This window comes from Aptenodytes patagonicus, chromosome 18 (genome assembly GCF_965638725.1).
Source record: "Aptenodytes patagonicus chromosome 18, bAptPat1.pri.cur, whole genome shotgun sequence".
NCBI classification, from domain to species: domain Eukaryota; kingdom Metazoa; phylum Chordata; class Aves; order Sphenisciformes; family Spheniscidae; genus Aptenodytes; species Aptenodytes patagonicus.
Window position 1 is genome coordinate 8,835,579 of NC_134966.1, and position 19,514 is coordinate 8,855,092.

Sequence of the window (19,514 nt, forward strand, 5' to 3'; positions counted from 1 at the left end):
AATTCTGGGAGAGCTGATGACTGTACATCTCCACCACCACCATCACCAGTCCTGGCCCGCACCAGCTGCAGGCAGCAGGGTCTCCTTGCATATGGCAGAAATCTGGTAGGGCCAAGATCTGCGTGAAGCTCAGCTAGGATGAACTTGAGCATGAAGAACGATGCACTTCACACCATGATCTGCAGGGAGCCCAGCTCTCGGGCACCATCCTGTTGAAGATCGGAGGGAGTCTCCAGAGGCACCGCTCCGTTATGCTCCGTTTCTCAAAGCTAACACAAATCTCTCCCACCTCCCACTGGCACTATCCACTGGATCACACAACCCTTCATAAACAAACCCAGAGAACGCTTTTGTCTCTTCCTGTCCTTTTCAGATATTTTGGGTATTTGTGGCAATCTCTCCTGTTTATGTAACAAAGCCACAGCCCAGTGTTTGTGGCACCATATCCATGGTAACCCTAATATAGCATGCACAGGCAACTAGATTTCATTAGGTGGCTCAGCTGCGGCAGCACTGGGGAGGGAATTTCTCTGGGATGCTGAGCTGCGCAAGCAGCCTGGTGGGAAGGGGCCTGGCTGCCCACCCAGCCTCGAGCGCCTGGTGAGGCAGCACCTCCCAAAGAGCAAATGGTGCTCTCCTTTTGCTAATTTTGGCCTTTTCCCTGCTCTCCCATCACCAGCTCAGCATGGCGTGGTGCTGGGCACAGCTCATCCACCTGCCTTTCATGCTGCAGAAGAGCCGCGGGTGCATGGCTGGCCCGAGAGGGGAGGCAGAATAGATGGGAGCTGCTCAGCCTCCTCCGTGCATGGCAGTCCTCGCCTCCGCTGCCAGAGCAGGAGCAGTGGGACCGAGCCGTAAAGGGCAGCTGAGGTCCAATTCTGTCTCCAATTTGGGGAGACTCCTGCAGTGGCAGTGGGGAGGTCCAACTGCACGGCTGGGGCTGGGTCCTCTTCGGACGCGGTCCTCGTGGGGGGTGAGGCTGGGGGCATTACTTGGTGTGAGAGAAAATTTGGTCCTGAGGAAGGCAAAAAAGAGAAACAGGTTAGGAGAAAGCAAGAAGGTGGAACGAGCAGGGGCTTAGCAAGGGGGACGTTACAGCATTTGTTGTTCTAGTGCTGTAAGGCACAAGCTCACACGCAAGGAGGAGGGAACGGCTCTTCCCACCCACCGCTGCTGGGTCACGGTCTCCTCCGAGTGTCCTGTCTCGGTTAGCGTCCGGCATATCTGCAGGTTAAATAGCAACTGCTGCAGTCACGTGCGGAGATTCCCATGCAGTCCCATGCAAAAGAATGCAACTCAGAGATAACCACCCCCAATCATTCGCCCTGTGGCCCAGCAAGGCCCAGGTGACATAGAGACATTAAATACTCGCCTGTGCCTCTGTTGCGCAAATGCAAACTCAGATTTGCAGCCCCAGCACCCTCTTGGTGCACGACGAAGCCAACGAGCAGCCTGCAGATCCCTTCTGATTTGTTATGGGAACAGGACTGAGCAAAATGATCATTTTAAAAGGATGATAAATAATTCGCCTGACCCTGGGATGTATATCGAATAGTTCCTGTGAGCCACAGGGCTCGTCCAGACTCTATGGCTCTGGTATGAAGGGTGAGGGTGGATCTGACCAGAGAAATTGCACACGGTGTTGATCAGGGCAGGGGTCCCTGGGACCCCGCATGATTGCCCGTCCACATGAGCATCTCCCCTACGTGCCAGCCCTCTCTTCCCCCTTCTCATACCGTGTTGGGTCCAGCCTGAGTCAGACACTGCCTAACCTCATCAGCAAATTCGATCCTGGCGCTGGCTGGCCACGGATGGGGGCTGCAAACAGCAGAGCCCCCGGGGCCCAGAGAGCTGCGCCCGGCTGTGCGGGAGCAGACAGCGAGCTTCCCTCCCCCCCCTGCCCTCACCCAAATTGAATTTCCATTTATGTTAGCGAGGCAATGGATTATAGCTCGGAGGGGTGCTGCCTGCTTCAATCCCTAATTTGGTGCATCAATTGTGTTTAAACCCACTTACCTGTAAGTCAGTCTTTGTTCCAGGCAGGCAGCCCTCGCCTCCTGCCGATGGAGGCAGCTGTTTCCCCGAGCTCCCCACCGCAAATGTCAGGCACTGCTGCTTTCAGGGCTCTGGAAACCACAGCTTATCTCCCTTTAGGGCTGGCTTTGCATCTGGGGTCGTTAGTGGCAACGAAAGGCCACGGTAGTTTTAGCACGTCGCCAGGAGGGTTTGGACGTGCGGCTCTGCAGAGGATGGGGCCAGCAACACCCGGCGGGGGATTAATGCTGCTGCCAGGGTTCGTACAGCATCCAGCACAGCCGAGTTGGGCCTGGGGGACACATCTGAGCACTGTCCATTAAAAATAGTCCTTCTCCGGGGGCTGAAGGCATGCTCCAGGTATTCCCTGTGCATTACTGCACCCTTAGCTCTTTTCTGCTGGGGGGGTTTGGCAGGCTCTGCCTGGAGCAGGGCAGCGGGGTGTGCGGGGACACCTGAGTCTCGTCTCCAGCGCAGGATGCTCCCATGCTAGTGCCAGCGCAATCGTGCCGGCGTTAGCTCCGGCGAGAGCTCGCAGGTGGGCAGAAAGCCGCTGCCTCTGCTCTGCCTTTGAGGAAAGGGGCTGAACCCACGGCTCCCATCCTGCAGCCCTCCCGGTGCTCCTCCCGGTAGCTGGCCTACGGGAAGCTGCTCTGCGTCAGCCCCGAGCGGTCGGAGTTTTGGAGTCAGGAAACTGGCATTTCTACATCTCATTGAAGTTTTAAAATAAACACCCGGAGCAATGAGTGGAAAGCTGGATCCTCGCTCCTCGCCTGGATTTATGAGCAACGACTGGGGAGAAACTGAAGGGGGGAGAGAGAGAGATCTACATAATTTTTTTCTCTTTAAATAAATTCTCACTGCTTATCTGCAAAGTTCAGCTGTTTTCAAGCTGACCTGCCCATGTTATGCTGTTCCACCGCAAATTCCTTCTGTACAGGAAAGCTCAGGAGCTCCACTTGCACACGCCAGCAACCTGGGGCTTCATCTCTAATAGACAGAGGCAGAACTCGTTAGCTAAGGACCCCCTCCCGCCCCCCCCGGTGAGGATCATTTGCCTTCCTGCCATGCTGGCAGCTCAGCTTCTTTCCCCTCACAATGAGGAAACAAAGCCAAGAGAGGAGGAGAAGTGAGTGAGTCTGTGCTTGGAGGAGGTTAGCAATGGGGCAAGGCAAAAATCTGTTCCCAGGGGCTTTTGTAACGCAGCCAGATGTCTACTCAGGCAGCCAGGGCTGGAGGACGAGGGACATCCATCTGATGCTTTCAGACAAGGATCTCGGAGCACAGCACGTCCGGAATGAGCCCAGGAGCCTCAGGCAAAGGCGCGGTTGCTGCCTCCTCCTTCGGGAAGATGAGCGGAGCTGCGGATCGGTTGAGCCGTGGAGGTGCATATCCAGCCTGGGGCACCGCAGGGGTTCGGTTCACACCTCCTGCGAGTATGGCCCTAAGAGCTGTCAGGGTGAGAGCCCTCCCAGGCAGCTCTAATGACCTCCCGCGCGTTAAGCTGTCCGGACATGTGCTTTTAAAGCTGACACCAGCAGCAGCAGGAGTGCTGGTGTGGGGCCGGGCTGAGCACTGGGGTCACTGCTCCCACGGGGCGCAGGATGGAGCCTGGGAGAGCTCAGCTCTCCGGCTTTCTCTCTGCTTTGGCCTTTTGCCTGATAAAGCTGACTGAGAGACCAAAACCTCTAACCAGCAGGTCACCCGACAAGGAGAGATGTTCCGGATCAATTGCCACATTCCTGGGTAATGGTTGTGTCTTAGGACAGTAAAACCTCGTCGAATTTAACCTAGAGATGCACACGTTGATGATTCATTAAAACACCCGGGCACTGAGATGAATCTATGTCCTCTCATTACACAGGCTGGGAAACGTGGATCTGCCCCCGTGACATTGCTTCAAGGACCACAGGTGAAACCCAAGACCCAGAGGGAACTCCGCACAGAAGGCATCTGAGAGCATCGCTTGACATGTGAACCAGCGCTAATAAAACAAGACCACAAACTCCGAGGCTAGAGCAAGGCAGTGTGTGCTTATCAAAGAGCTTGAGGCGGTTCATTATAATTCCAATTAACGTAGAAAAGTTGATAACCGAAAGAGAATACATCAGACTTTAAACAAATTAGAAGGGGGAAAGGGAGAGACAAAAGGTATCTTTAAACTGGAGCCAAAGTCCCAGCTGCCACAAAAGCAAAGAAATAACAAATATTTAACATCTCCAAAGATGCAGGCAGGCAGGGCCTTTGATGGGAGTCAGGGTGGGAGAGGAGCTGGGCTTTGCATGGGGATCCTTATTTTTGCTTAAATGCCGTGCTGGGTTTGGAAGGGCCAGAAATAATTCAGACAAAGGCAAAAAAGAAGGGAAGGGAAGGGAAGGGAAGGGAAGGGAAGGGAAGGGAAGGGAAGGGAAGGGAAGGGAAGGGAAGGGAAGGGAAGGGAAGGGAAGGGAAGGGAAGGGAAGGGAAGGGAAGGGAAGGGAAGGGAAGGGAAGGGAAGGGAAGGGAAGGGAAGGGAAGGGAAAAGTCTTTCAGTTCTGGCTGTTTGGGGGAAATCAGTGTTTTCTCTGGCATTTAGCTTTGCAGGGAAAATATTCAAATCTCAAAGCCTGTGGCATCTCCCATTTGCCTTCCTATTCCTGAGATATTCAGCCTCATGGGATAATTATCTAAATAATCAGAGCAGGGCAGATATTCTCTCCTTGTCCCATCCCAGAGTAATGCCATTTGAAAAGAGGAGCACACCCCAGGTGCTGGCCATCCGGTGCTAAACTCTGTACCACACCGATGAGAAACTCCCAGGAGGAAAATGCAAGCAGACGGGGACATTCACCCGCACTTGGCTCACCACGACCTCAGCAGCTGCGGGACTGGAGACCCAGGGCGGCACCGCTGGACCCTTGTTTCTCCCAGGTGCTCTCAGGGGTGAAATCCGGGCAATGCCAGCACTGCAAAGCCCCCGGGGCCACCGGGGTGAGGGGTCATTCCCTGGCACTGCTGGATGGGGGAAAGGAGCAGCCTTGGAGCTGCTGGGGCAGGAGGATGAGAAGGGCTGAGTTCTGCTCCCGTGATAGTTATTAACCAAATATGTAATTTTCCACCTGCAAAAGTAAATTGAGTCCCTGAGGTGCCCTCCACAGGCAATACATCCCCGTGGGGTATTTCGGAGGAGGATAGGAGGAGGAGTTCGCACTCCCCAGCAGTAAGACAGTTCCTCGCTGCAGTCCGTTCACACTCCCCGCGTCCTCCCAGGCTCTCCGATGAACGATACGGCATGCTGCTCATAACATGCTGTTCATTCTAATTTTCTTCCTTGATTTCTCTGAGCTTTAACAAGCTGGGGTGACTCTGCTCTGGTTTGTACCTTTTCTGTCCCCGGCTGCTGGGAGTCTGTGGGGCTGTCTCCAATGCTGGGGTGCGCAGGAAAGACCCTGTGAGATGCCAGGACCCCAGCTCAGCACTGCCAGGCCGGCTCTACCCTGCTAAAATAAACTCTTGCAGCATTTTCCTGGAGGTGTGATCACAATTACATGTAAAACTATTATTAACAGGTTAAAAAATGGATGGAGGCCGAGATGGGAGGAGAACAGCCACCTCCCACACTGCCTCTGGCTGAGCTATCAGGCTGGTTCACTGGAGCAGAACTCACCATTGCCATCACCCAAAACATGGAAAGGACATGTCCTCTCCTGAGACCCTCCCTCTGGACCTGCTCTGCCACTCGTGAGAGCTCCAGCTAACGACACCGCAGTCGGCTCGGAGAGGTTCATTTTAAACCCAGCAGTGACTAAAGGACCACGGGGCTCCAGGTCGCTTAACTCGGCTCAGCTTTCGGCAGCATCTCATGCAAACAAGTCCCCAGGGAGGCCAGCCTCCAAAAACAAATAAACACAGAAACGGCTCCCCGGGCTTCGTGCCATTGGCGGGGCCTCTGGGAGCGAACGTGCAGCCGGACGGGTCCCCGCGGTGCAGCCCAGACCTTGGCACAGCCTGAGCAGCACAGCGCAACAGGGTTGGGGGGAGCCGAGGGGTCCCCACGGTGCGCTTGGGCCAGCTGACCTGCAAGCCATGGGCCTGTGTGGTTACTCGGAGGAGCAAAAAGAAAACGGGGATGCACGCAGTGATACCCTGACCTCCACCCAGCAGAGCGTGGGCAGGGAGCGGAACCAGGACTCTGTGTCCGTCAGGCAGATGGCCCTGGAACTTGATCCCCCCCAAGTCTGGCTACCTTTTGGTAGCCCCCAGGCTGGGGGACATGGGAGGCTGTGGCTGGGATTGCTCCTGGGGCTATCCTGGAGCTTTCGCCCTGCAGAGCTGGGCGAGAGGCACCGCAAGCAGGGCAGAGCGTGTCCACACAGGGCTCAGCAAGAGCAGCTTGCTGAGTAAACAGCCCTTTCCAGCCACTAAGGAAGATTTAAGAGTGAATAACATCAGCCCAGTCGAATTCAATTGCTATTGATAAAGTCCATGTGCAATTAGAGCCAATTAAGGGGAGGCAGCGAATGACAAGTGTTTGGCCAGGAGGTGGGGGGGTCAATACAACAATCCAATTTCCCAACAACCAAATGCAATTAAAGAGTATCACTTACCCGGCTTGCCCAGGAGGGCCAGCACATAAATGGGCAAAGCCAGGCGTGCGGGTTCCGTCCTGCCCAGCATGCAGACCTCTGGGAGCAAGCCCTGCCCCTGCCCCAGCTTCAAGCTGCGGGAAGTGGCATCCATGTACTTCACCATGATCGCGGTGTTCCTGGTCATCTTGGTGGTGGCCCTGCAGGGCTCGGCGCCCCGCGGGAGTGATTTTCCCTACAAGGTGCCCCTCGATCCCCAGGGGCTGCTCGAGCTCTCCTGGAACGTCAGCTATCCCGAGCAAGCCGTGCATTTCCAGCTCCTCATCAGGGACCTGCAGTTCGGGCTCCTCTTCGGGATGTCGGACAGGGGCGAGTTCGAGAACGCGGACCTGGCTGTGCTCTGGAGCGACGGGCACAATTCCTATTTTGGGGTGAGTCCCTTGTGTGTTTGCATGGCTGCTTTTGGGGTTACCTCCCCACGGGTGAATCTGGCTGGTGGTTTGAAAGAGTGAGGCTGGTCCAGGGCACAGCGCACGCTGAACCGCTCCCGCTGCGCAGGTGGAAAGGGTCCAAAAGGGCTTGGGGGTTTCTATCCCAGATGGAGCCACAGGTCAGGCCTACACTATGGGTTTGGCATAGGATCTTAAACCCAAAGAGAAAAGAATAAATACAGCAGCACATCAGTAAGGCTGAGTGGAACCAAAACCTGGATGTCTCAGCTATGCTTAGCTGCAAAGAGCTCCAACAGGTGGTTGTACAGACCAGCTCACACTCACACACACACACACACACACACGCAGGATGCGTCAACAGCTCGGTTCACTTGTGCGCTGCTGTCAGTCACATTAAAAATTAACTGCAGCTCCCGTTAATGACTTTGAGACAGCGCAAAAGTTATCAGCCAGAAAGGCTGCTCCTGCCAGCACCAACAACCCAGCTGCGAGTCGCGTTCGACGCTATTGCGGAGATCAACAGGACACAGGAAAACACAACCTGACAGCTGCCTGCCCGCGGCGCGGTGTTATCAGAAATTAAACATGCAAATGTATTTAGGCGGAATGTAAACACCTTGTGGTAGCAGATGGGGGGGGGGGGGGGAAATTAATTTCTAATTTTGCTGTTTGATTTTGCTACTGCGAATCGCTGTCCTTTCTGACACAGTCCGTTTGTCCAGGTTCTTGTTTGGTTTGTCTTCCCGCCGGGGCTGCAGTTACAGTAACTACCCCTGTGCTCTCCGGCAGCTACCTATCCCCAGACCACCACGTTAGGCTTATTGCAATTGCGCTTGGCTGCAGAAAGCAATGCACATTTTTCCCCATGTGAGGCTTTCCAGTAAGTTAAATTTTACCTCTCTGCTTACTTCAAACTAACCATAAAATACATTCTTTCACAATCAGACGCAATGTGATCTGCAGTGTAATGAGAGGATGAAAAGGAGGGCCTATTATCTGTACTGTTTTTCTGCTAATTACCAGCCATTCAGGATGTGTGGTGGCCCGAGTGCTACAGTATTTCACAGCATCATGTTAAAAAAACATAAAGGATCATTTCTAATCTGTCTTCATGTGCTCACCGAAAGACAAACAGCGCTGAATTAAACACCGGGCAGCATTTGGGCTTTCTCTCTCAGCTGGTGCTGTACAGCATCCTGCAAGGAGATTTCTATAAATCTCTCCAGTCCTGGTTTCTCTCTCCCAGCAGCGTTTCTTCTGGATAAGTATGTCAGCTGTTAAAAAGACCCAAAATTGCTAACCCCCCCATGTACTACGAGATTAATTTGCACACCATACTCCTATGACAACAAATGTCATGCTAGTTTCATGTAGCTGATTTTACTCTCCCCCTCTAAGGACAGTATGTTCTCGAAATATCACTCTATACTTCTGGCTGAAGCGATGCCAAGATGCTTTATTCTTTTTCTTATGTTTTTTGCCCCAAGATAAGCGAACTGGTGCCACTTGTGTACGTACAGCAAGGTACTTCTTAGGTGCCTTTTCTCAGTAAACAAAAGATATCAGTGGGAGATGCAAAAGACCAAGAAAACAACACTGTTCAAATCCAAATTATTGCAGGTTTTTATACACCAAGCCTTCAAATCCTTAAGCACAGGAGTAACCTAGTGCTTTGCTTCTCGGTGGTGGCTTTGTCACCATCATCAACAGCGAGCAGTTTTTGGGAGGCCTTGCTGGCCTGCCGAAACAATCTGGTCACAACAAATTAAGGATTTTGAAGAAGGATAGCGATTCCTCGGGCTGACGCTACAGCCCAGCACGGGTCTGATCTTAAATTGCAAGCAGCTGGTTTGTGGCAAGGGTATTGGAGAGCGCATTACCCCCCCCAGAATGTCCCCCCCAGCCAAATACACCCAGAACACAGCACAGACCGATGCAACACCTTCATGTGTCCCTGCGGGCTTTCCTCCCCCCGCCTCCTTTCCCCCCGTCACATCTCAACTTGTAAAGGTCTTTCTGCAGACTATTAATGCTGGGTCACTTATTTCACAGGTCTGCCTGTGCCGAGCACCAAGGGTCTCATGGCAGGGGCCACGCTGGCACGGCTCTGCCCGTGGGCTGCCAGAGGGCGGCGTGGGGCAACCAAAACACAGGCTCCCTCCACCTCTGGGAGGGTGAACCAACCAGAGGGTGAACAGAAGGAGGACCTCACGACCCGCGGTACCGCTGGAGGTCACCGCCGTGGGCTCCTGAGGCTGAGCGGGGCCAGTGGAGCCTCCTGGCTTAGCGGGGTGCTCTTCCTCCCGCAGGATGCCTGGAGCGATGCCAAGGGGCAGCTCCACATGGACTCACAGCAGGACTACCAACTCCTCGGGGCTCGGAGGGCTCCCGAGGGGCTCTACCTCCTCTTCAGAAGAGCCTTCAGCACCTGTGACCCCAAGGACTACCTTATAGAGGTACGGCATCGCCCTCACCCCGCTATAGCACTCCCCGGCCCCGTCCCAGCCCTGGGGCAGAGCTCTAAACCCCAACCTGCGTGGTTATACCTGACCAGTGTTTTGTTTTGGGGACAGCATCAGGCGTTTGTGCTGTCTAGGGTAGAAAGGAAGCGTGCTACAGATGTCAGCCCTGGGACATGAGTAATGTTTGGCACGATCTATTTACAACCCCTTATAAACCTGTATAAAGTGTAGATTTTAGCTCATGTGCATCATCCGGTCCTGTTAAGCATGTGTTAGGTCTATATAAGTACCCTCCTGCATCACTCCGTTTTGCAGTCTGGAGCCAACTGTTTGGAGTGTTACTAAGAGGTGTTGGTGTTGTTCAACGGGCTGCAAAGAGGAGGGTTTTGGCAGGAGCCAGAGCAAAGGGACGGCAAATAGAGCCGCTGCGGTGTGCTTGTGTGTGATTTAGTGGAGTCTCTCCTGGTCTGTATTCACCGCTCCCCCACGAGACAGGATTTGGGGGAAATGTTCCCCGGGGGGATGTCGAAGAGCTTCAGGGTCCTAGCCACGGACCCCGGGTGTGGGCAGGAATCAGCACCAGGCTCATTTCAGATGAAAGCCTTTGGTGGGCAGGATATTTTAAAGCCAACGTAGGCATAGAACATCGTTGAATTTTTGTTGCTAGTTTTCAAAAGCTTGTCTTGTGGTAAGAAACGTCTACTGTCTGTCAAAACATGGAGAGCCCTGGAGGAAAAAAAAAATCTGTGTGTGAACCGGGAAAAGACTTGCAGGTCTTTATTCTCTGATCCTTTAAGAGAAAATTATTCTCTCTTCCTTTCTTCCTTACCTCCTGTCCAGAGCTTACTGGGTTCAGCAGCACCGTCCTTGCTTGCAATAGACTTTCAGCAGAGCTTCTCACGGTACTCCCCCAACAGAAGTTGGGAGAAAGGGAGGATTTCAGGGTGAAGTTTTGTTTCTGCTGTTCCTCCCCAGGCTGCTGCCCATGGCCATTGCCAGGACCAAGGTTCAGGGTGGGATGAGTCCTGAACCAACGTGGCCATCCCAGCCTGGAGGTCAGGAGGGATGAGGGGCTCTGAAGAAGCAGAGAGATGTTACCCTTAGGGCAGGGGAGAGGTGTGAGGGCAATAGTATTAACTACTTAAGTTTAAAACTGATGCCATCTAGGGAAAACTTTTCAGACTCTCCCAACTGGTAGGGAACCCTCTGTGATCACGTCAGCCAAAGAAGTGCCCCAAAATCTGCAGTCTTTCCAGGACAGCCCAGCAAAGTGAGCTACTGGTGAAGCCAGGGTGGCTTCCCATCTCGGGGTGGGTCAAAAGGCCCGTTCCTGGATTCATGCCACCAATACTGGTGCTAATAGTCCATGCAGTTCACATTCCTGCATGAAAAACTACCTGATATATTTTGCTCTCGCTTCAGGATGGCACCGTGCACCTTATCTATGGGATCCTGGAGAAACCGGTCCATTCCCTCCAAGCCATCAACATCTCTGCCATCCACAGGGGACTGCAGAGGGTGCAGCTGCTAAAGCCCAACATCACCATCCCTGAACTGCCCAGCGACATGAAGACCATGGAGATAGTGGCCCCTGACGTTGTCATTCCCAGCCAGGAGACAACCTACTGGTGTTACATGGCAGAGCTCCCAGACAGCTTCCCCAAACATCACATTATCATGGTAAGAGGCAGGAGAAGAGGGTTGCTTTCCCTGGTGCAGATCAGCAATCGCGTTCACGTTCAGCCATTCTGCAAAGTCCACCTCTTCCCTGTCCTTCCACAGGGAGGCTTTCAGACCCATACATCTTCCCCAACATGGTACCAAAACATCTCCCAGAGCCATCCCACCAGCCAGTAGCACCCTCATGTCTCCTAGAGAACCCCAAATCAGAAGTTTCTCAGCAGGAGGTGGCAGGGTGGTGACTTTCCACCTGGCACATGGAGCAAGTAGCAGGGCAGGTTCAGAGCTGACCCCCTACAGAAGGCAGAGCTGTAGCCATCAAGGACAGACCCGTGGCAGGATTATGGCACACAATGAACCACGAGGAATATATAAACATGGGAAACAAAGGAACAGGGCTGGCGAGAGCAGGGCAGAGCGAGCCAGGATATGAACTGGCATACTCCAGATTAGGCATACTCCAAAAAAAAAAAAAAAAAAAGGGGTTACAGACATAAATGCGACTTGTGTGCATGGCCCAGACGTGTTGCACATGCTTGGGTCACCTCCCCCATAGGAGAGGCAGAAACCTGCAGGCAGCTTAGTGCCGGGGAAAGGCAGGCGTAACGCCGGTCTGACTGCCCGTCACGAGCTGCTGGGAGAGCATCGCCCCGGCAGGCGCGGAGGTGGCTCGGCAGATGACCTGGCACACCCAGAGTCAAAACCACACAACAGGGAGAGGGAAAACCTCGACACACGAGCCAAAGCGAGTGCTTAGTGATTTATAGGGGAGAGACGGCATTGCAAAAGAAAACTCAGAAGGAGGATTTTCTCTCCAACAGATGGTGTGAAATGAATCATCTGTGTGTAAGTAAAAAGTGCGTAACTCCTGATACCTTCCCGCTGCTGCAGATCATTTCTACAGCTGGCGCTTTTAGCCAGAGCCATTCGTCAGGCTTATTTGAAGTCACTCTTTCTACCCCAAATCCCACTCCCCGTGCCCCGAGCAGCTGTTGGCTAGAAATGAAACCCAATAGCTGCAGGCAGAGCTACTGCAACGTGGGCAGGACCCTCTTTAGGAAAAAGTAATGTCCCCAGGGTCACCTCAGACCTCCAAAACTGGCAAAGGACTCCGTCATCACAAAGCAGACCAAGATCATCTGCTGATCAGATGCATCTGTCGCTGGAGAAGGGATGAGATGTTTCTCTATGGGTTCTGGTGGACTCTGGGTTGGTCCCAAAGCCAACCAAGAGCTCTTGGCCGTTGGTGCCTCATGCCCAGAGCAACCTTCCCTCCCCATCACGCGGCAGAAACTGTCTCCCATTCAGTAACGGATAGCAGACATACCTGCCTTGGGCTCCTTGTGGATCCTGCACAGACAGCAGCCCCTGGGGATGGGCTCTCGGCAAACAGTCTTAATGTGTCCTCCTTCTTTGACACTGCTTTGCAGTACGAGCCAGTGATCACGGCGGGCAATGAGGCCCTGGTCCACCACATGGAAGTCTTCCAGTGTGCTGCCGAGTTCGATAGCTTCCCCCATTACAACGGGCCCTGCGACTCCAAGATGAAGCCAGACCGGCTTAACTACTGCAGGCACGTGCTTGCCGCATGGGCCATGGGAGCACAGGTGGGTGCAAGATGGGACCCACTGCCCTGGGTGAAAGCTTTGCTCCTGGACGCTTTCCTGCTCTCACCCAACCCTTCTTGATCCCTTCTTGCAGGAATGGGCATCTGAACCCTCCCAGTGTGGGCTGCCCCAATCCCAGTCTCTGCTGGGATTTGTGTCCAGCCCTGTCTGAGCTCCCCATCCTCCCCCCAGCTGTGTCTGATTTTCCACCTCACCCCAGCCCACCTCCTCGGCACCGTAAATCGGTGTGATGCCGCTACTCAGTGGTTATGACATTGTATGTGCATGCCGGCATGCGAGAAGCCTTTGGAAGCAAGACCAGCTCACCGAGCACAACCAAGAGCACAAGTCATGTCCCTCAGCCCACGGTGGGGGTCAGGATTATGCCCAGACGTTTCCCTTAGCCTTTTCAGCCTTGTTGCCAGGAAAGTCACCCCACTGCTCCCCTAACACCCTCCCTCTGCTTCCAGGCTTTCTACTACCCTGAAGAAGCAGGTCTTGCCTTTGGTGGCCCGGGCTCCTCCAGATATTTGCGCCTGGAGATACATTACCACAATCCCCTGGTGTTCAAAGGTGAGTGGGCACATGGCGATGCCCAGTGCCTCCCCAGTGAGGCAGTGGCAGGAGAGCTGGGTAAACGCCAGGGACTGCCACCCTGACGGGGAGGGCTCTTTCAGAAGAAAACTTGGCCAAAATCGTAGCCCTGTTTGCAACTTTCTGGAGACCTTGTGGTCCAGATCTGTCTTAGCGGGAGGAATACATTAAATCCCCACCATGCTGCTGCCTTTCTGGTCTCAGCAAAGTCATTCTCAACGGAGGCTGGACCCCGTCCTCGTGCATGCCCAGCGATGGGGAGGGATGCTCAGGGAAGGGAGCCTGGCTGAACCTGCAGCCCCCTGGGCAGAAAGCCGCCCCTGCACGTCGTTCCTACAGGGCAATGGTCCAAGGCAACACCATTATTTAGCTGGGCTGTCACAGGGTGTGCCCCCAATTTCTGTGCAAGGTGGTGGTGGTGGGTCTGAGCTCAGGGCCAAGAGCAACAGCAGTGCCGAAGTCACCAGAGAGACAGCACCAGCCTGGCTGAGGATGGGGAAATTTAGATGTTGTTTTAATGGTACTCCTGCTTCAATAACATTGTCAGGAGACACATTTAAAAAAAAAAAGGATTCCAAACAACCCAGTTTCTTCATTTGCATAAAAACAAGTAGCTTCTTGACTAACCAAGTATATTTTTAGGAGACCAGAGCATATGTACTGTAGATCAATCATAGCACATTCGGCAACTCGAGAAGAAACACGTCTATAAATACAGAGCTCATGTCTTTCATAATTTATCTGTTTTTGCATGTTAACCAATAGTGTCTCCCCTGTTATTCTTATCCCTGGGTGGGTTCCAGCCCAGAGACAGGGGGTTCAAAGCCAGCCTGAACCCCTTCTGACCTACTGAACCTGCCCTTTCCCTTTGCTCGCAAAGCTGGGTGGTGAATGGGAGCCAGAGCTTGGCTTTGCATCTCAGCAGAGCTTGCTGCTGCCTCTGCCTGTCCCGTGGTCAGCATATGCCAGGGCACGTCATGGGCACAGGGTCTTCTCCAGTTCCCACCAGCTGTGTTTGGGCACTGGGGGGCGGGGGGGGCGGGTGGTAAATGGAGCAATCTCAAATGCAAGAAAGACCAGAAAATTTCCAAATGCAAGGAGTACTTGCTCCATAGGCATTTCTCCTCCTGTCAGGCCCCCAGTAACACCGTGGCCTTAGTTCTTTGGATGCATCAGTCAAAGAAGATGCAATAAGGCATATTTCTGAGGGAGTTCTCCAAAGCATCCCATGATCTGTCCTTCTGCTTTGGGCTCTCCAAAGGTACTCCTTACCTCTCTTGGGAGCAACTCAACCTCAGGTTGGTGACCTCTCTAGGGGACCAGACACGAGTCTGGGACCACTCAGTAAAGATTTGCATGAAAATATCTGGGATTTAAAACGAATAAGAACTGCACACAGGAAGAAAGCTGCGAGCGAGAGGCCGGCACGCCTCTCCCCACTGTAGCACAGCATCATTTTTCATGCCTGACCTTGTCCCGGCAGCCGTCACTTCTCCCGCGGTGACTTGCAGCCTCGTCCTCTTGCCCGCCAGGTCGGCGCGACTCCTCGGGAATCCGCCTCTACTACACGGCCACCCTGCGACGCTACGATGCTGGCATCATGGAGCTGGGCTTGGTCTACACGCCGGTGATGGCCATTCCCCCGGGTGAGGATGCCTTCATCCTCACAGGGTACTGCACTGACAAATGCACCCAGCTGGTGAGTGCCTGTCCTCTCCGCCCCGGCTTTGGCTCGGAGAAGAGAGGTTGCAAATGGCTTTTCCAAGGCAGCAGTGATACAGCACCGAGCTTCAGGCTCCCAATTCCCAGTTTTAAACTCCCCAAACCACTTACCATGAGATTGTGCTGGAAAGAAAAAAATCTGCTGTGTACAACAAACAGTGAGCAGCTGGTTGGGATGCCTGAATCTCCCTCGAAGCAGCTCTCCTGGGGAGCCATCTGCTCCGGCTCCCCGGGGTACCATTCCCATAAAACTTACTGACAAGCTGACTGTGCCCCAGCGGTGCTTTCCCCCACGGAGATGGGAAGATTGGCCTCTGCTTTCAAGGAGCTCGCCAAGAGCTTCCTTAAGTATGTTTCCAAATTGCCCACCTTGCTCTCAAGGAAGTTTTAGTGGACGGTTTTGTAGCGCCTACCCAAAAGGAACCATTTGTGCCACTGCCAACGAATGCAAGGAAGCAAGCAGCGTGCTGCTCCTGATGACTTAGGGCACAGCAGTGCATAAATTGGATTTGACAGCGGACCGAGCGTCTGTCCCTCTGCAGGGAGCTCACTTCTACGCTGCCCCAAGGGCACCGCAATCCCCAAACCCCCATGCGGGAGCCAGTGCAGGGACAGCCGGTCCCGAGCACGCAGCAAGGGGGTGCGCGGGCAGGGAGAGGGATGGGGTCGGGTACGGAGGCTTGAGCCGTCCTTCCCCCAGGCTTTGCCCGCTGCCGGCATCCGCATCTTCGCCTCCCAGCTCCACACTCACCTGGCAGGAAGAAAAGTGGTGACAGTGCTGTCCCGGGACGGGAGAGAGCGGCAGGTCGTGAACGCCGATGGTCACTACAGCCCTCACTTCCAGGTACAGGGGTATGCAGGGGCAGCGGGGGGTCCCGGCTGGGCATCACCCGTGGGGCTGCCCTGGGCACAGCACCACGGCGTTGCTCTGATGCGGCCCCTTTCCTTCCCTCCCAGGAGATCCGCATGCTGAAGGAGGTGGTTGCAGTTCTTCCAGTGAGTGGCTCTAAAAACTGTGGTGGCTTTCCAAATAGTGCAAGACCTTCCCCTGACCCCGCAGCCCTGAGACCCCGGCTCCTTTACACCACCTCATTCCCTCTGCCACCGGCAGCCCCTGCCCACGCACAGGCACCCGCTGCCATCTGGGACCTCCTGGGGGGGGGCTGCAGGAGGACACACTCCCCGTGCTCCCCAGGTCGTATCTGCCACCCCTGTGCAGATGCCCTGGGGACGCCAGGGCCCGTCTCATATGGCACAAAACTGGTGCGTGGGCAACCGAACCGTGCCAGGAGCTAAATTAAGCATCTAATTTAATTGGGCTTCCTCTAGCAGAGGGGGCCTCCTCGGGGGTGTGAGGCTGAACCGTGCATGCACTGGAGGTGCCCCCTCTCTCCTTACTTGATGGAAGGAGAGAAGAGATTCGGCAGTGAATGTGATAGGAGTAGGTGGTAAAACAGAGGCTGAGTGTCCCCCAAGGCTGTACGGCTGAGGAAGGACCCGGCTGCAAAGCTGAGGGCACCTGCAGGAACCCTCGTGCCCCAGGAGGCTGCTCAAAAGCCTCAGCACCTATTGAAACCATACCCAGGGCTGTGCTCTGGGGCGTCCCCGCGGGCCCCGGCACCAACCGTGGCAGGGAGGCAGTTGTGCCATCAAGTTGGGTACAGGTTTGGCAATTCAAAATGTTGCCTAAGTGCATTTTTTTTTAGGTGCTTCAGCCCTGCAGAAATTCTTAGAAAGTGAGGAAAGCAGGAAACACCGCCCCTGGGATACAGCCCTAGGGAATCTCCCCAGGGGATGCAAGTTTAGCAAGTGCTCCTGCAGCACCGTGGCCAGTACTGGCGGGGAAACAGGCTGCCCACGGGCTGGCACCACTGCAAAGAGCAGAGATCTGCTATGTTACCAACTCCCCAATCCCCAAATCTGCTGATCGGAGAGGGGAAACTCTGCACTCTCACACCTACGCGTGTCTGCGTTCAAACCCCCCAGGGTGACGAACTCATCACGACCTGCACATACAACACGGAGGACCGGAGCCGAGCCACCGTGGTGAGTGCGGGGACGAGCTCACCTGCCCGCGTGGGGCTGGCGTGTGTTTGCACCCCAGGGTTGGGGGCACCCGCAAAGTGGGCACCTGCATGAACCCGGGCTGACTCACAGCCAGAAACCAGAGGGAGGGTGGTAAAGAAACGAGCCCGCAAGGCTCTGCTGCCTGCAGCGGGGATGTTAAAGTGCTAATTGAGAAGTAGCATGTGTCACTCCAGTTCCCATCACAAACTGTTCCACTGGGGATTAATTGTAATTAAAGAGAAGTGGCATTTTTTGACAGTGCATGTTATTTTCTTACATAGGCAGCAAAAAAAGAGCCTGTCAGAGGTACCATCAACAGGGACAAAGCTAAATATAGCAGAGGGATTATAGGAAATCTGCATTTTAATGTAAACCACACGATCTAGCCTGAAAGTCTGTCCTTGCATAAAGGGCGGATGGGCAGATGAGCAGAGCGCAGGCGACCCCATGCATCTGAAGGGGTGCATATATGGGGGTGTGTGTGTATATATATGTGTGTGTGTGTGTGCGCACATGCGCGTGTGCACGTGTGCACGTACAGGTGTGAGCTTTGTGCCTTTGCAGCCCCTCTGCCCTCCCCGCTGCCTGTGCAGCCCCGGCAGGGCAGAGCCGGACCCCGCTGCCAGCACGTTTGTTTCTGTGCCGCAGGGCGGGTTTGGCATCCTGGAGGAGATGTGCGTGAACTACGTGCACTACTATCCCCAGACGCAGCTGGAGCTGTGCAAAAGCGCTGTGGATCCAGGCTACCTGCACCGATACTTCAACCTCGTGAACAGGTACAGAGCCCCTGCACGGCGGTGCTGGGGGGAGAGGGACCATTGCAGAGCCCTTTGCTAGTAACACTGGAAAAAAGTTTAAAAAGAGGGGTTTGAGGCGCTGGCTGGGCAGTAGGTACGCAGGGGCACTCAGGCCATGCAGGTTTCAGGAGCCGTGGCGGCGTGCTGGAGCACAGTCCTGCCCTCCCCTGCCCTCGGAGCAAGCAGCCAAACCCAGGGCTTTAAGGATGGCTGTGTAGTGAGAACTGCCGGGAAGGGAGAGCGTTCCCAGCGAGGAACTTCCCAGCAAGAGTCAGTGCATGGCCAAGTGCTTATGTGCAAACTACTTCTTATAACCCAAGGCAGACGCCAAGCGTCCCTGCCAGAGAAACAGGCTGCGGCTCATTCACCCACGATGAGAGGGGCGAGATGCTGACCTTGCACAGGGTGTCCTACTCACGGGCAGTCCGGCTGGCCCCACATCTTCACCCGCAGGTGCCGGCTGCACTAGGCTCTCCCTGCTCCCAGCGCCGATTTCGGAGCCATTCCAGGCCGAGCTTTAGGCAGGGAGGAATTAGACACATCCAGCGCTGAGAGGGGACAGCACTGCTGCGTTTCAGTGTGGCATTTCTCCTGCCCCAGGTTTAACGACGAGGAGGTCTGCACGTGCCCGCAGGTCTCCATCCCACAGCAGTTTTTCTCCGTCCCCTGGAACACGTTCAACAGAGACGTGCTGAAATCCCTCTACGGCTTTGCTCCGATCTCGATGCACTGCAACAAATCCTCAGCCGTCCGGTTCCCAGTACGTATAGCTTCACAACCAAAGCTTCGCAGCAAAACTCCCGGCCGTAGGTAAAAAGCAGCTCGGCGGAGCTGTGCGGCAGGGTGACACCGATGAGATGGGTCGGGTCTCCGGTGCTCAGGACATGGCTGCACCCGGCGCGCTCAGGGCAGGGAGCTGGAGCTGCCTGGGGAACCCCGGCGTCAGCAGGACACTGAGCCCAGCCCAAACCTGGTGCTTAAAACAATACAGCACAAGCCCGCTGTGGATGTGCTCGGCCAGATTCAATTAGGAGATGCTTTGCATAAAGCGAGTTTGAGGCTGCTTTCACTAGGCATCAAAGCAGGGCTAGCTCCAGAACCAAGGAGAAATGTGAGGTGGTTTTTAGGATTTTGGCAAATTACATCAGGTCCCAGCAAAGCGAGCTCATTACGCACAGAATCTGTGCCGTCTCCAAACGCAGCGATCCAGCAAAACGCGAAGAATAAAGGGCCGTAAGATCTTTAAAGGAAAACCAGGCCCAGCGATGATGGTCATGGCGATGATGGTGATGAAGATTTAAAACCACTGATGGTCCCTATCACCATCAGATCCCGACACCATTTATCAGTGTAATAAACTTACATGATACGCTATTTCTGGATCGAGTGTTATCCACCACAGCGCCGGAGGATGCCGAGCTGATTGCAGGGAAGACCATCAGCTTTCTGCCTCGGTAAAACCCCTTTAGCAAAATCTGCTCTGGAGGGGGCAGAAACCTTTCCAGTTCCCTGGAACTGGGGACCCGGCACCTCT

At 54.5% G+C, this 19,514-nt stretch overlaps 1 protein-coding gene across 1 annotated transcript; it reads left to right on the forward strand.

The window, feature by feature from the left end:
* The first annotated feature begins 6,688 nt into the window (after positions 1-6,688).
* Positions 6,689-18,794, forward strand: DBH (dopamine beta-hydroxylase). The gene is made up of 11 exons (XM_076355392.1): positions 6,689-7,030; positions 9,361-9,507; positions 10,936-11,193; positions 12,624-12,800; positions 13,271-13,373; positions 14,927-15,093; positions 15,817-15,960; positions 16,074-16,112; positions 17,103-17,162; positions 17,832-17,959; positions 18,581-18,794. The coding sequence occupies exons 1-11, from the start codon at positions 6,689-6,691 to the stop codon at positions 18,792-18,794; spliced, it is 1,779 nt and encodes a 592-aa protein (XP_076211507.1).
* Positions 18,795-19,514: the final 720 nt, after the last annotated feature.